At 59.1% G+C, this 12642-nt stretch overlaps 1 protein-coding gene across 1 annotated transcript in view; it reads left to right on the top strand.

Moving 5' to 3' along the window:
- The window catches only part of HHIPL1 (HHIP like 1), a gene marked incomplete at its 3' end in the record, with an annotated part of 19254 nt that extends 6614 nt beyond the window's left edge, over positions 1–12640 (top strand). Inside the window, exons 5-10 of the mRNA XM_029950907.1 lie at positions 18–107; positions 429–555; positions 4261–4406; positions 7391–7472; positions 10334–10416; positions 12531–12640. Coding sequence (XP_029806767.1) covers positions 18–107; positions 429–555; positions 4261–4406; positions 7391–7472; positions 10334–10416; positions 12531–12640 — 638 coding nt within the window. The remainder of the gene's footprint in view (positions 1–17; positions 108–428; positions 556–4260; positions 4407–7390; positions 7473–10333; positions 10417–12530) is intronic.
- Between the last annotated feature and the right edge of the window lie 2 nt (positions 12641–12642).

Below are 12642 nucleotides of genomic sequence, written 5' to 3'. Positions count from 1 at the left end.
CCCGCGGTTGTTCCCAGCGCCTCCCTGTGTCCCCCACCCCCACCCGGTGGAGACCAACCGCGCGCCCTTGAGGACACTGATCCTGGATCCGTTCCCCACCCCAGAGGGTGTGCACCAGTGCGCCTCTCCCTGACCGGCTGCACCCCCATCCTGGATCTCCCCTAGCCTCTCCCCCCTTCCCAATGTTCCTGTGCTGTTCCAAGCTCTGCTCTCCAACCCCCCATCCCACTCCTTCCCTCCACCCCTGCACACTCATGCTCGCCTCCCTGCTTTACCCGAGCTGTAAGGGGCCCCAACTCAGGCCCTCCTGGTGCCCTCCCATCCCCCTGCCCCTCCAGACTCAGACCACCTGCCCAGCTTCATTGTGGGGGAGGGGCTGGCCCCCAGGTGAACCCACATGCTCACCCCCAGCGTCGCCCCCTCTGCAGATGACGTGCTGCCGATATTCGCCTACCCGCACAAGCTGGGCAAGTCGGTCACGGGAGGCTATGTGTACCGGGGCTGTGAGTACCCCAACCTGAACGGCCTCTACATTTTCGGCGATTTTATGAGCGGGTAAGTGGCCCGTGGGCTCCTGTGCCAAAGCAGCCCCACTGCCCGGTCTCTGGCCACTGCTGCCGCGTTTGTGTAAAAAGCGGAGAGCACGGGTGCACACGCATGTGAGTGTGTAAGGGTGCGTCCTCGATACAGTGGCTGTCTGACCGGGACCTCCGAGTGCCAGGCCAGCGGGTCCCCCACCCTGGGAGGAAGTCTGGAGTCCGAGCTCAGGAGCTGCCCTAACCCGCCCCCTTTTCTCCTGAGGTTCTCCCTGAGCCTTGCTGGCTGCCTCAAGCCCCTCCCCCCCCAGGTCCGCCGCCCCCCCTCCCAGGGCACAGCTGCCCACTCAAGACAGGATGCTCGTTTCCTGCAGATCCATCGCCTTCCCCTCCCACCTGAGATTCCTGGGCTCCAGGCCTGACCAAGGTTCTGAGGGGCAGGGAGGGGGCAGGGTGGGACAGACTGGCAGGGGGGGGTGGCCACCTGGCTTCCGAGGAAACCAGGACCTGCTGCTGCACTAACTGGCAGGGGCTCCAGGGAGCACTGCCCCAGAAGAGGTCATTCGGCTGGGGTGGGGAGGATGGGGGTCCAGCCAGGGTCTGACGGGTCCCCACGCTCTATGGCAGGGGCATCTCCCTCACTGAGACCCTAAAGGGTGTGTGTGTGTGTGTTTGCATGGGGTGACAGCTGGGACATAGCAGGGTTTGGAGGGAGAAAGGAGAGCATACGATCTAAGCCTGCTGCGGGTCAGGCACTTTCCCAAGGAGAGCGTGTGACCGCCTAGCCTCCCATTGTACAGAGGAGAAAACTGAGGACCACAGAGCCCCAAGGAAGACATACACCTGGCACGAGGCTGAAATGTGCTGCTGGGAGGGGGGCTTGCCTGGCTCAGTTGGAGGGATATGCAGCTCTTGATCTGGGGGCGTGAGCTTGAGCCTCAGGTGGCTGAAGAGATCACTTTAAAAAATAAACAGCGGGGGGCGCCCAGGGGGCGCCTGGGTGGTTAAGCCTCCTGCTTCGGCTCAGGTCAGATCTCTCGTTCGTGGGTTCGAGACCCGAGTCCGGCTCTGTGCTGACGGCTAGCTCAGAGCCTGGAGCCTGCTTCCGGTTCTGTGTCTCCTTCTCTCTCTGCCCCTCCCCCTCTCATGCTCTGTCTCTCTCTGTATCAAAAATAAATAAAAACATTAAAAAATTTTAAAAAATTAAAAATAAACAGGGGCGCCTGGGTGGCTCAGTCAGTTAAGTGTCCAACTCTTGGTTTTGACTCACGTCATGATCTCATGGGTCATGAGTTTGGTTTGAGCCCCAAGTTGGGCTTCACAGTGACAGTGCAGAGCCTGCTTGGGATTCTCTCTCTCTCCCTCTTTCTCTGCTCCTCCCCAACTCATGCATGTACTCTTTTCTCTCTCACCAAATATATAAATAAATTTAAACATTTAAATAAGTAAGTAAAGATTTTGAAAAATATGATTAATTTCTTTAATTTTACTTATTTTTAAGTGATCTCTACCCCCAGTGTGGGACTTGAACTCATGACCCTGAGATCAAAAGTGGCATGCTCTGGGGCGCCTGGGTGGCTCAGTTGGTTAAGCGTCCGACTTCGGCTCAGGTCATGATCTCACGGTTCGTGGGTTTGAGCCCCCACATCAGGCTCTGTGCTGACTGCTCAGGGCCTGGAGCCTGTCTTCAGATCCTGTGACTCCTTCTCTCTCTGATCCTCCCCTGCTCATGCTGTCTCTCTCTCTCTCTCAAAAATAAATAAAAACAGGGGCGCCTGAATGGCTCAGTTGGTTAAGCCTCCGGCTTCGGCTCAGGTCGGATCTCACGTTCGTGGGTTCGAGCCCCGCGTCAGGCTCTGTGCTGACAGCTAGCTCAGAGCCTGGAGCCTGTTTCCGGATCTGTGTCTCCTTCTCTCCCTGCCCCTCCCCCTCTCATGCTCTGTCTCTCTATCAAAAATAAAATAAAACATTAAAAAAAAAAGTGGCATGCTCTATAGACTGAGCCAGCCGGTGCCCCAAGTAAAGTTTTTTTTAATGCAGGTAGAGATGACCTAAGACTAAAATATTTTTTAATGAAAAATCATTTATTTTAATTTTTAAAATATTTTTGAGAGACAGAGACAGAGCATGAGCAGGGGAGAGGCAGAGAGAGAGGGAGACACAAACTCAGAAGCAGGCTCCAGGCTCTGAGCTGTCAGCACAGAGCCCGACACAGGCTCGAACTCAGGAACTGTAAGATCATGACCTGAGCCGAAGTTGGATGCTTAGCCCACTGAGCCACCCAGGTGCCCCTTATTTATTTTTTAGAAAGAGACAATGCATTGGGGGGGGGGCAGAGGGAGGGGAGGTAGAGAGAATCCTAGCAGGCTCCATGCTCAGCACCAAGCCTGACGTGGGACTTGATCCCACAACCCTGGGATCATGACTGACCAGAGCCAAAAGCAAGAGTTGGACACCGTATTGACTGAGCCACCCAGGCGCCCCCCCCCCGAATAAAATCTTAAAAAAAAGAGAGAAAGCGTGCGGAGATCCTGAGTCTGATCCCCGCCTGCTTATTAGCATGTGACCTTGAGCCAGTTACTTCACCTCTCTGTGCTTTAGTTTCCCCAGCTGTAGAATGGAGATGATGCCGGTGCTTGCTTCCCAGGGTTGGAGGAGCGAATCAGTTAATACACATCCAGCACTTAGAATCCAGCATGCACTCACCGTCTGGCGGCTCTTAATTATTCCCACCCCAGCCTCCGCACACGAGGGCAGATGAATAGGGTTCCCCAGGAGTAGAAATAAAGAAAAGGAAGCCTGAGGCTGGCCAGAGAGTTCTCGTCTCCTGCAGGCTGCTGTTGCCAGGTTGGTTTGTGTGGCGGCCACACTGACCTTGACCTCTGGAGGCTGGATCCTCTCCAAGCTCCGCCCCTTCCTTAGGGTCCGCCTCTGCCGCTCAGTTTTCCAATCTGGACGAAACCTGTTTCTATGTCTGATTCTCCTTGCTCTTTTCTCCTGGCCCCCAGGAGGGCCCGAGTTCTTGGCCACACACATTCAAGGAACTTTGCCAGGCTTTCCCAAGCCCTTGTGCCGAATCAGGGATCGGTCCTCTCCGGTCCAGCCTCAGCAGCCTGTGCGCAGTGCTGGGGGATCCCAGGGCAGGGGCAGTCAGGAGGGCTTCCCAGAGGAGGGTCTGTCCACGCTGGGCCTGGTGATGGACGGGAGGAGAAGGAGTAGGGGGCTAAATCAGCATATTCTGAAGAGACCCAAGCATCTCCGAAGTGGAGGCAGCTCCAGAGAATAGACAGACTTCCGGCCCCCAACCTTGGAAGATTCTGGGGCTCCTGACTGCCTCCTGCAAGTCAGTGGGTGAGGCTGAGCTGAGGCGGGGCAGGGGACAGGTTGGTGTCCTTCCCCCGCCCTTTTTGGGCCCATAGGAGGTGCGCAGTGAGGAATGCTTTATGGGAGTACCAGATCCTACCGGCCGGGCCACCAGGGAGCGTCGAGGGCCAGTTACAGACCTCCTGCTCACAAGGGCCCACCCTTGACTGCATCGGCCAAGTTCTGCTCTCACTGTATCGAAATATTTGGTAGTTTTTGAACAAGGGGCCCTGTATGCTCGTTTTCACACGGGATCCTGTGTGAATGATGGACGCTCCCGGCTGCGTGGACGGAGGGACCGCGGGTTGGCTCCCCCGGGCAGCGTGCCGGCGGGGACCCCAGAGCGCATCCTTCTTTGCAGGCGTCTGATGTCCCTCCGAGAGAACCCGGAGACCGGCCAGTGGCGCTACAGCGAGATCTGCATGGGTGGAGGCCAGACCTGTGCGTTCCCGGGCCTCATTAACAACTACCACCCTCACATCATCTCCTTTGCAGAGGATGAGGCCGGTGAGCACTCCTGAGGCCCTGAGGCCTCTCTTCCCAGGCCGTGTGCCCGGGATCCCCCTCTGCCCAGCACCCCCGTGGGTCCTCTGGGCCTGGGATTCCAGGGATGGGGTCTCAGGCCTGAAATCCCCTCAGGCCAAGGAGCCGTCTCTTGTCCTGGGCCTGAGACCTTGCTGGGGCATCAGCCCTCACCAGCCTCGGCTCCTGGCTCCTCATCTGGAAGGTGGGAACAGTGTTGCTGTCCACCTCTCCCTGCATGGCCGCTTTAGGCCACCGATGATGACATGGAGTGAGACCAGGAAAGGGTTCATGATGGTGGAAATGCGGCTGGCAGGGGAAGAGCATGTTCGGACCCCCACCGCCCTGGGTTCGTGAGGCCCCAAGAAATCTGGCCTATAAAATGAAGCCTCAAGTCCTCAGAAAGTGGGTAGACACCGCCCTCTTGAACACCCTTTGCTGACGCACTTGTTAATGGTTCCCATTCAGGCTCTTGCATTTTCAATGCAAGGAACGGGGAAGGAGGGGAGAGGATGAGGGGCCCCAGCCTCCTGCCTTTGTCCTTGGCCCCTATTGTCCCTGGACAAAAGCTGAGGGGACCCCAGTGGGGCCAGGGGGGGATGCTTGGCAGGGTTGCTAGGCAACGCCCACCCAGGGACCCTTGGAGGGGTATCCCCTGCGGGGCCCAGTGCCCAGAGCCCCCAGGCCCAAGTCTGGGAAATCTTTGTTGCATGACGCCTGTCACGGTCTAAATTTTCAAAAGGGCAGCCCCAGCCCCCTCGGCCCTCCCAAACCCGCTGGGCCTTGACCACCTTTTTCTTTCGGTCGGTAGGGGGTTAATGTGTTTTGGAAGGAGGGGCGCCCTCCCCACACCCGGAGCAGGGCTTGGAAGGTGCAGTTCCCAAGGGGCCCTTGTTCAGCCCTCTGAGTGACATCAAGTAACTGACAGCCAGGAGGAGGCCCCTCAAACCACGCAGCCCAGGGACAGCACACTGATGACCTCAGGCCGGCGACCTCCAGCCGCCCCCCGCCCCCAAGGCTCAGAGCTCTGAGGTCCAACGCAGACAGCCCTCCCCCAGCCCCGGGCGCCGGCCCCTACCTGTCCAGTCGTTCTTCCGACATTCGCAGACTGAAACAAGGACTTCTGCTAGCCTGGTGTCCTCCAGGGATGGTCCACACAGCAGAGAGGAGCGGGCGGTGTGGCCCTGCGGGGGGCTCGGCAGTGCCGGTGGGGGCAGCGGCTCCCAGCAGATAAGACTGACAGGCCAAGCAGTGTGCCTGGTCCAAGCCTGTCACTTTACAGAGGTGGGGGTGGGGGGACGGTACCCAGCCTGGCCCCTGGGGGCCTCCCACGGCCTTGAGCTTGAGCTCGGTCAGCCCAAGAAAGACTGACGGTGGAAAAGGGCATTCCAGGAGGAGGGGGCAGCCTGTGCTGGGAGACTTGAGTCACCCCCGGGGCCTGGAGAGGAGGTGTGAGGGCTGCACAGCCAGGGAGCAGACAGGGACTCCCAGGGGCCTCTCTTCCGAAAGAGGCCCAGAGAGGGAAGTCACAGCCCAAGGCTGCCCAGCAAATCCATGCCTGTGAGAGGGGTTCTCCAGCAGGGGCTCTCTTGCTGCAGTACGGTTGCATCATCATCTTGGGGACCTATTAACCACCCCCAACCCCACCAAAGCAGGGCTGGCGGTCCAGAAGGGGGGTCAGAGGCCGTTGAGCACTCAGCATCCTGGCCTCCCCCAGCCCCAGGCTCCCCACCACAGCTGGTCTACCCCAGTCACACAGGTTCCTCACGCCTCCCCAAGCGTTTCCCCACTTGGTGGAATTCCCTGGGCTTCTTGGGCCTTGATTCTCAGACCCCACCCCCATGCAGCCTCCTTGACTGCAGCAGTCTCCACAAACATGCCCTCCTCTGAGTTCTCACCTCCCTGTCCATCTTAGTCTTTCCTTGGGGACTGCCCTGCCCTTGGGAGAACTCTCTGCTGCCCTCTTACAAAGACAGAAGTATTAGCATGGCCAGTCTGTCACATTGAATCACACATGGCCCGTGTCTGGGCCTCCCAGCCACCGTGTGTCCTAGAGCGATGAGGGCTGGGGGGCAGCAAACATTCCCGAGTTCCAGGCCTGGCTTAACCACTCACCGGCTGTGTGACCTTGGACAAGTCACTTACCCTCTCTGAACCTCTCGTTTTCTCATCTGTAAGATGAGAACAATGAAGTCTATTTCCTGGGCATTGGTGCCTCTGGCAGCAAGAACCAGGGGCGGGGTGAGGGTGAGGAGAGAGAAAACTCACATTCACTCAGAGCATCCCGTGCCCATAACTCTCAGCGGCCCTGAGAGGTCACGGAAACTGAGGCTCCAAGGGGGGCTGTCCCGGAGCTCTAGGCACGCACATGGGGCTCTGTGCAGGTGCTGGGGTTCCCACTAGAGACCCCCTCCCCCAGCAAGGACTCTTCTGCCCCTGAGAGGTGCCTGCTGGTCCGTGGACAGAGACTCTGGCGGGACCAGATCCTGGAGGATGCCAATCATAGCGACAGTGACAATATCTAATATCGATTGAGCACTTAGTCTGCACCTTTTTAATCCTTCTTATGGCCCTAGGAGGCATCCCACTCTGGGGATAAGGAAGCCGGGGCTCCAAGAGCCACATGTGCCAACAGTAAGCAGGAGGCAGTTGGCTGGGGAGCTGGGCCGTGGTGCCCCACTTGTGCCCAGACGTGTGTGGTGCTGAGCCCGAAGCCTGACGGGGACCAGGGTGGGCCCCCAAGGAGGAGGCAAGGACGTGGGCAGGTCTGGGCAGAGCAGAGACTGCTGCAGACTGTTCTCTTTCTCGGCCTCTGGCTCCCGTAGACCTGGCACGCTCTGCCACCGCTCTCTGGGGCTGGGGGTCCCTGGCAGAGCCTGAGGGGAGCTGGCGGTGGGGGGCGGGCATGGGGCTGGTCAGGATCGTATCCCAGGCCGTGTTCTCACTCCTTGCCTGGTTTCTCGCTCTAGGGGAGCTGTACTTCATGTCGACGGGCGTGCCAAGCGCCACGGCAGCCCACGGGGTCGTCTACAAAGTGATCGACCCCTCCAGGTGAGCCCCATCCGTGGCACTGCCGGGGCTCCTGCCGTCTGCCTGGGGTCCTCGCCTCTGTTGCCTTGTTTCATCTCTACAGTCCCCCCTCCCCCGCTCCGCTCAGGGAGGGTATCACTCATAGCCCCATTTTCCAGAAGGGAACACTGAGACCCAGGGAAGGGAAGTGACTGGCCAAGCCCGTAGTGCTGCTGAGGGGTAGACCCAGGACTCAAAACTGGATATGCTGTCTCAAATTCAGCTCTGCCCACGGGAGAAGGGGGCCAAGGATGCCGCCCGGGGCAGAGAAGCACAGGCTTGGTTTGGCTTTCTGGCCTGTCCTTTCTCCTCTGTGACATGCCCCTCCCCCTCATTTCCTGGGCCAGCCCACCCCCTGCACCACCCGCCAGCCCCCAGCCCCGGACTTGCCTCTGAGACACCCCGATGCCCGCCTGTCCCCACCACGAGGCTGCCCAGCCACCTTCCCCACTGGCTACGGTGCGGAACATGCTGGAGCTTTCAGAACACCTCCCTGGCCCTCCCCCTGCCCATCTCCATCCGCTTTGCGTCTATGTGTAAAGCCACTGATTTGGTGCCGGGCCGTGTTCTGGCTCCTTCCACGCGAAACTCACTGATGTCTCTGCTGCTTAGTTTACAGAGATAGAAATCACGTAAAGCCGAGGGCCCCGGTCCAGCCAGAGCCAGGGCTGGGGTTGAGATCAGGCATCGGGCTCCACAGCACCCCCTGACCCCTCAGCTCAGCCCTCGGCCTCCCTCCTCCAAGGAGCCTACTCCCTCCCTCCAGGCCTGGTCCAGCGCTCCCCTCCGGCTCTCCCCACTCAGACCCCTCTGCACTCTCTCCCTCAGGTGCGCTCCAAGCGCCCTGTCACATCTGGCACGCACTCTGACATGACAGTCACCCTGATCTTTGAAAACCCCCTGGTTTTAGAAAAATCCTGAAAACATCATCACACTTAAAACCATTTTAAAAAATCGGTGTAGGCTTAGATTTGCAAACAGTTAGCAGAGATAGTTCAGAATTTCCCACGTACCCCTTCCTGATGTCCTCTGTCCTAAACGTCTCGCATCCTCGGGGCCACAGAGCATGAATGGACATTGGTTCCTCGCTATTAATGAAAGGGTTTCTCTGGGCTCCCCCTCCGGTCCGTTTTCTGCTCCAGGATACTTTCCAGAATGCCACGTTGCAGTCAGCCATCCTGTCTCCTTGGCGTCCTTTGGTCTGTGACAGCCTCTTAGACGTTCTTGGTGACCACACTCTTTTTTTTTTTTAAAACACAAATCTGTTACCGACATCACTGTTTATCAGGAAACACAGAAATGTTTTCTCCTTTCTTCCCTCCTTTCCATTTTCCCCAGGTCTCCTCCGGCTTCATCTGCCGATGCCAGGATTCACGTCAACGTGGAAAAGCACACGCGAACTTTGCGTTTTTCTTTGTTTATTTTCCCGGTTTTGTGCACACATGTAACACCACTCTCCAAAGATCGTTGGTAATGGCTGTGTAATTTACTGTTGAGTCACTTTGCCATCACTACCTTACCCATTCCTTGGCCATTGAGGACACCCGCCATCTCCTCTTGCCACGCGGCGCCCTTTCTTTCCCTCCTGGCTTATTCTCCCGAGGGAGAGACCCCGAGACTTGGGGAGGTCTCCTGTTTGAGGTCTCCCGGAGTCCGGGAACCAGAAACGGGTTAGACCCCTTCCCTCCCCGCCTTTCCCTCGTTTCTTTTATGTTTCTCTGATGGAACGCATGTCTGTCTTTGCATCCACAATATACCGCGTAGAGGCTCCCTTTCCAGGACATTGGGAGTGGAGAAATCGAGGGGGGGCAATGGGGCAGGGGCATCCAGCACCCCCAGACACAACCACTGTGGCAGTGCCTGAAGTCCTCGGGTCCTCTGTGGGGTCCAGGGCAGCCGGGAAGCCCGCTTGGCCCGCAGCTTTGCGAAGCGGGCATGCCTGGCTGTGTGTGCATCTTCAGTCCCTGGGTGGGGGAAGGCCCATGGCCCTCCTCAGTTTCCCTCTTTGGCCCCTCCTGTCTGGAAGCCACTTCGTGTCACATGGCCACTTCGCCCCTTGGGCTTTCTCCTCGTGCTGCTGGGACCCTATTGAAGTCCGGACTCACATGGGCCAGTCCCAGAATAGGGCCGGTCCCATTCAGAGACTCACAGATCGACAGCCAAAAGCTAATTAAAATGGAATTCCATTCCTTACTTGTGCCCCTCGGAGATGGCAAAGGAGACCCAATTTATAGCCCTGGCAACCCTTCTCTGGCTCTTTTTTTTTCCTCCCTGGCCTCTCAAACCCTGCCCTCCAGGGCCCCAGATCCCTCAGCTCCGGCGCCAGCCCTGGGGCTCTCCCTGACCCTTTATCTTTAGACTGACCTTACCTTTCCTTCAAATGCTGCATCACCAAAATCCAGGAGCCAGAGGGGCAGAGAGAGACCCTCCGCACTGTTGTGCGGCGTGGGGGCTTGGGTGGGGCGCGGGGACCAGGCTGCGGCCGCGGCTGCAGAAGTGGGTGATCACGTTCCCAAGGCCAGTTCATGCACTGAATCCGAGGGGGCCTCGGAAAGCCTGAGCCGCCATCCCTAGCGCTCTTGAAGCAGAGGCGGAGCGGGCCCTTGGCCGGAATTCTGTCCTGGAGCCCTGGGGTGGGGGTGGGGGGCCTGGAGCACACAGGCTGCCACAGGCCACACCATAGGCACTCCAGAGATGGCCACTGTGGATACTGTCCACACCTGCCCAGGCCTGAATGCACACACACGCCTGCCCGCCTGCAGGGGGAGGGGGGGTGGCAGAGGGTCATGCTCAGGGCAGGCTCCTGGGGTGGCACTCATGACCTCCTCCCTGTGTGTCGGCAGACGGGCACCACCCGGCACATGCCAGACCCAGCCCACCCAGGTGAAGGTGAGGAGCCGCCTCATCCGTTTCGTGCCCAAAGAAAGTAAGTGCCTACCCGGCGAGGGGGGAGCTGCTTGGCCCGAAGCAGCTGGGGGAGGGGCCTTCCAGCTGGCCCTGCATGCCCTTCCTGGGCCCCTATGCCTGGCACTGGGAGGGGCACATGTTACACACTCAGTTAGAGTTGGTGAAGCCCTTTAAACCAGGGTCATGGGTGAGTGACCTCCAGGGGACAAGGAAAAAGGAGAGACGGCCAAGTACACTCGGAGCGCTTGGGGTAGAGACAGCGGATTTATCTGAAGGGAGGTAGGATGGGATGAGTCGTTCCAGGTGCAGGAGCCCCAGGAGGCATTTGCTGGGACCCCCACAGGATGGTTCTGTTTTGCCCAGCTTGGTGGAGAGGGAGGTGGGTGCAAACGCAGGACCTTGAGGGCCGGGCAAGGCCAAAGATGAGGGTCCCTGGCATCCGGGGCCAACGGAAAGGGTAAGTCTTTTCCCCTGGGCTCCAGCTTGGTAGGACTGAAGAGCCAGTGCCGCCAACCATCCGGTTTGCATCCATCTGTCCATCCATCCATCCATCCATCCATCATCTATCCATCCATCCGCTTCCCACGTACATGTGCTTTGTGCTGGGCACATATCTGAGCAAGACAGACCCGGTCCCTGCCTTCTCGGGCTGCAATATACAATCTCCTCATTTGCAAATTTGCGCAAGTTCAGTTCAAAAATTTAAAAGTCACCCTGTAGGCCAAAGGAAACGCTTCAGGGCCTCACCAGTGGGTGGGCTGAGGGGGAGGGGAGCAAGAAGCAGGGGTGGCGGGCTGTTGGACACCTGGCGGTTGGGGTTGACCAGCCCTGAGGAGGCGGTGCCCCCGTAGAGGGAAGCGGGGGGAAGGAACGAGCTTGGGGTTTGGGGACGTTCATTCTAGCTGCAGTCGGTTCCAGGCCTTGGCGAGTTTTTCATTCATTCAGTGGTTTTGGCACTTTCAATAGTCACCCATTCGGTGCCGGATGCTGGGGCCACAGGAAAAGTCAGACCAGGGCCTGTCCTGGCTGAGATGGACAGAAAAGTCACTTATGGTCCCAGGGGTGTTACAGAAGTGTGCGCCAGCCACCGTGGGGACCCAGAGCAGCGCAGGACTGGGGTGGGGGTGGGGTTCCTGGAGGCTGAGGGTTGGGGCCTCGAACGAAGAGGAAGGTCCACTGGGGGTTGGGTGGGGGGTGCAGTCTATGTGGTGGGGCCGGCAGGAGCCAAAGCAGAAGGGAGGCAGCCTGGGGGCCAGGAGTCCTTCCCGGTGGGTGGCCTGGGGGCCAGAGTGCAGGGAGGGGAGGTCTGGCCCCTGTCCCTGTGCTCCTGGCCCTGACCTGCCCGTGGCCTTGAATCAAGACCCTTTCTCAGCCTTCATCTCAGCTGAGGTGGGGTGGGGTGCAGGTTTGGGGTTTGGACTGGTGGCCTTGGGACCCCTCCCCATAGCAATGGCGTGGTCTGGGAGTTTCATCTCTCCTGGCAGTGTCTCATGGAGGGCGAGGTGTAATCTCTGTGGCTGACCAGGGCCAAGTGTGAGGGCCGTGTGCTGCAGGGACACAGAGTCGCCTGCCTCAGCTCCCTATGCCCACTGTATCCAGGCCCGGTGTGGGGGGAGATGGTCAGGGTACCCTGGCCCAGCCCCAGCTCTGGTCTGTGGGCCCCACCCCCAGCCAGCAGCCTGGGAGCCTGGAGGGGGGAACTTCACCCTGGGGGCCCTGCGCCCTCCAGTTCCCATCCCGAGGGTCTGCCTTGGATGAGATGCTCACTGTTTCTCCCCATCAGTGGGGCTCAGCATCCTCACCCCTACTGGAAAGATCGGAACCAGAAAGGGTCCCTTATTCAGAGAAGTCCTCGCAGACATTCCTCCCCTGCCACCTCGCTCATGAGTTAACAGTGTGAGGGTCAGTCCCCCAGCCCTGCTCCTAGACCAGAGATTCCCAGGAGGCCAAGACTAAGGGAAGTGGGGAGACCCCAGCAGCAGACTGGCACCTCCAAGAGGCACCCCATCCTCAGCACCCAGGGCAGAGTGAGAACATCTTTTTGGGGCGGGGGGAGTCTGCATTTCAGGATGGAGAGCCAGGGTGGTCCGGGCGCCTGGGGTTCCTCTGACCGCAGGCTTTTCCTCTGTGCAGAGTTCATCCGGAGGGCAGAGAGCACCCCACGGCCCACAGCACGAGCACCCACCAAGGCGCCCCGCCGCAGCCGCCCCACGGCCGCTCTGCCGGTGCCCACCCCGCGGCCCGC

This window comes from Suricata suricatta, chromosome 9, assembly GCF_006229205.1.
Source record: "Suricata suricatta isolate VVHF042 chromosome 9, meerkat_22Aug2017_6uvM2_HiC, whole genome shotgun sequence".
Taxonomy (NCBI): Eukaryota; Metazoa; Chordata; class Mammalia; order Carnivora; family Herpestidae; genus Suricata; species Suricata suricatta.
Note: the sequence above shows the minus strand (reverse complement) of the source record. Positions and strands in the feature narration are given on the sequence as shown.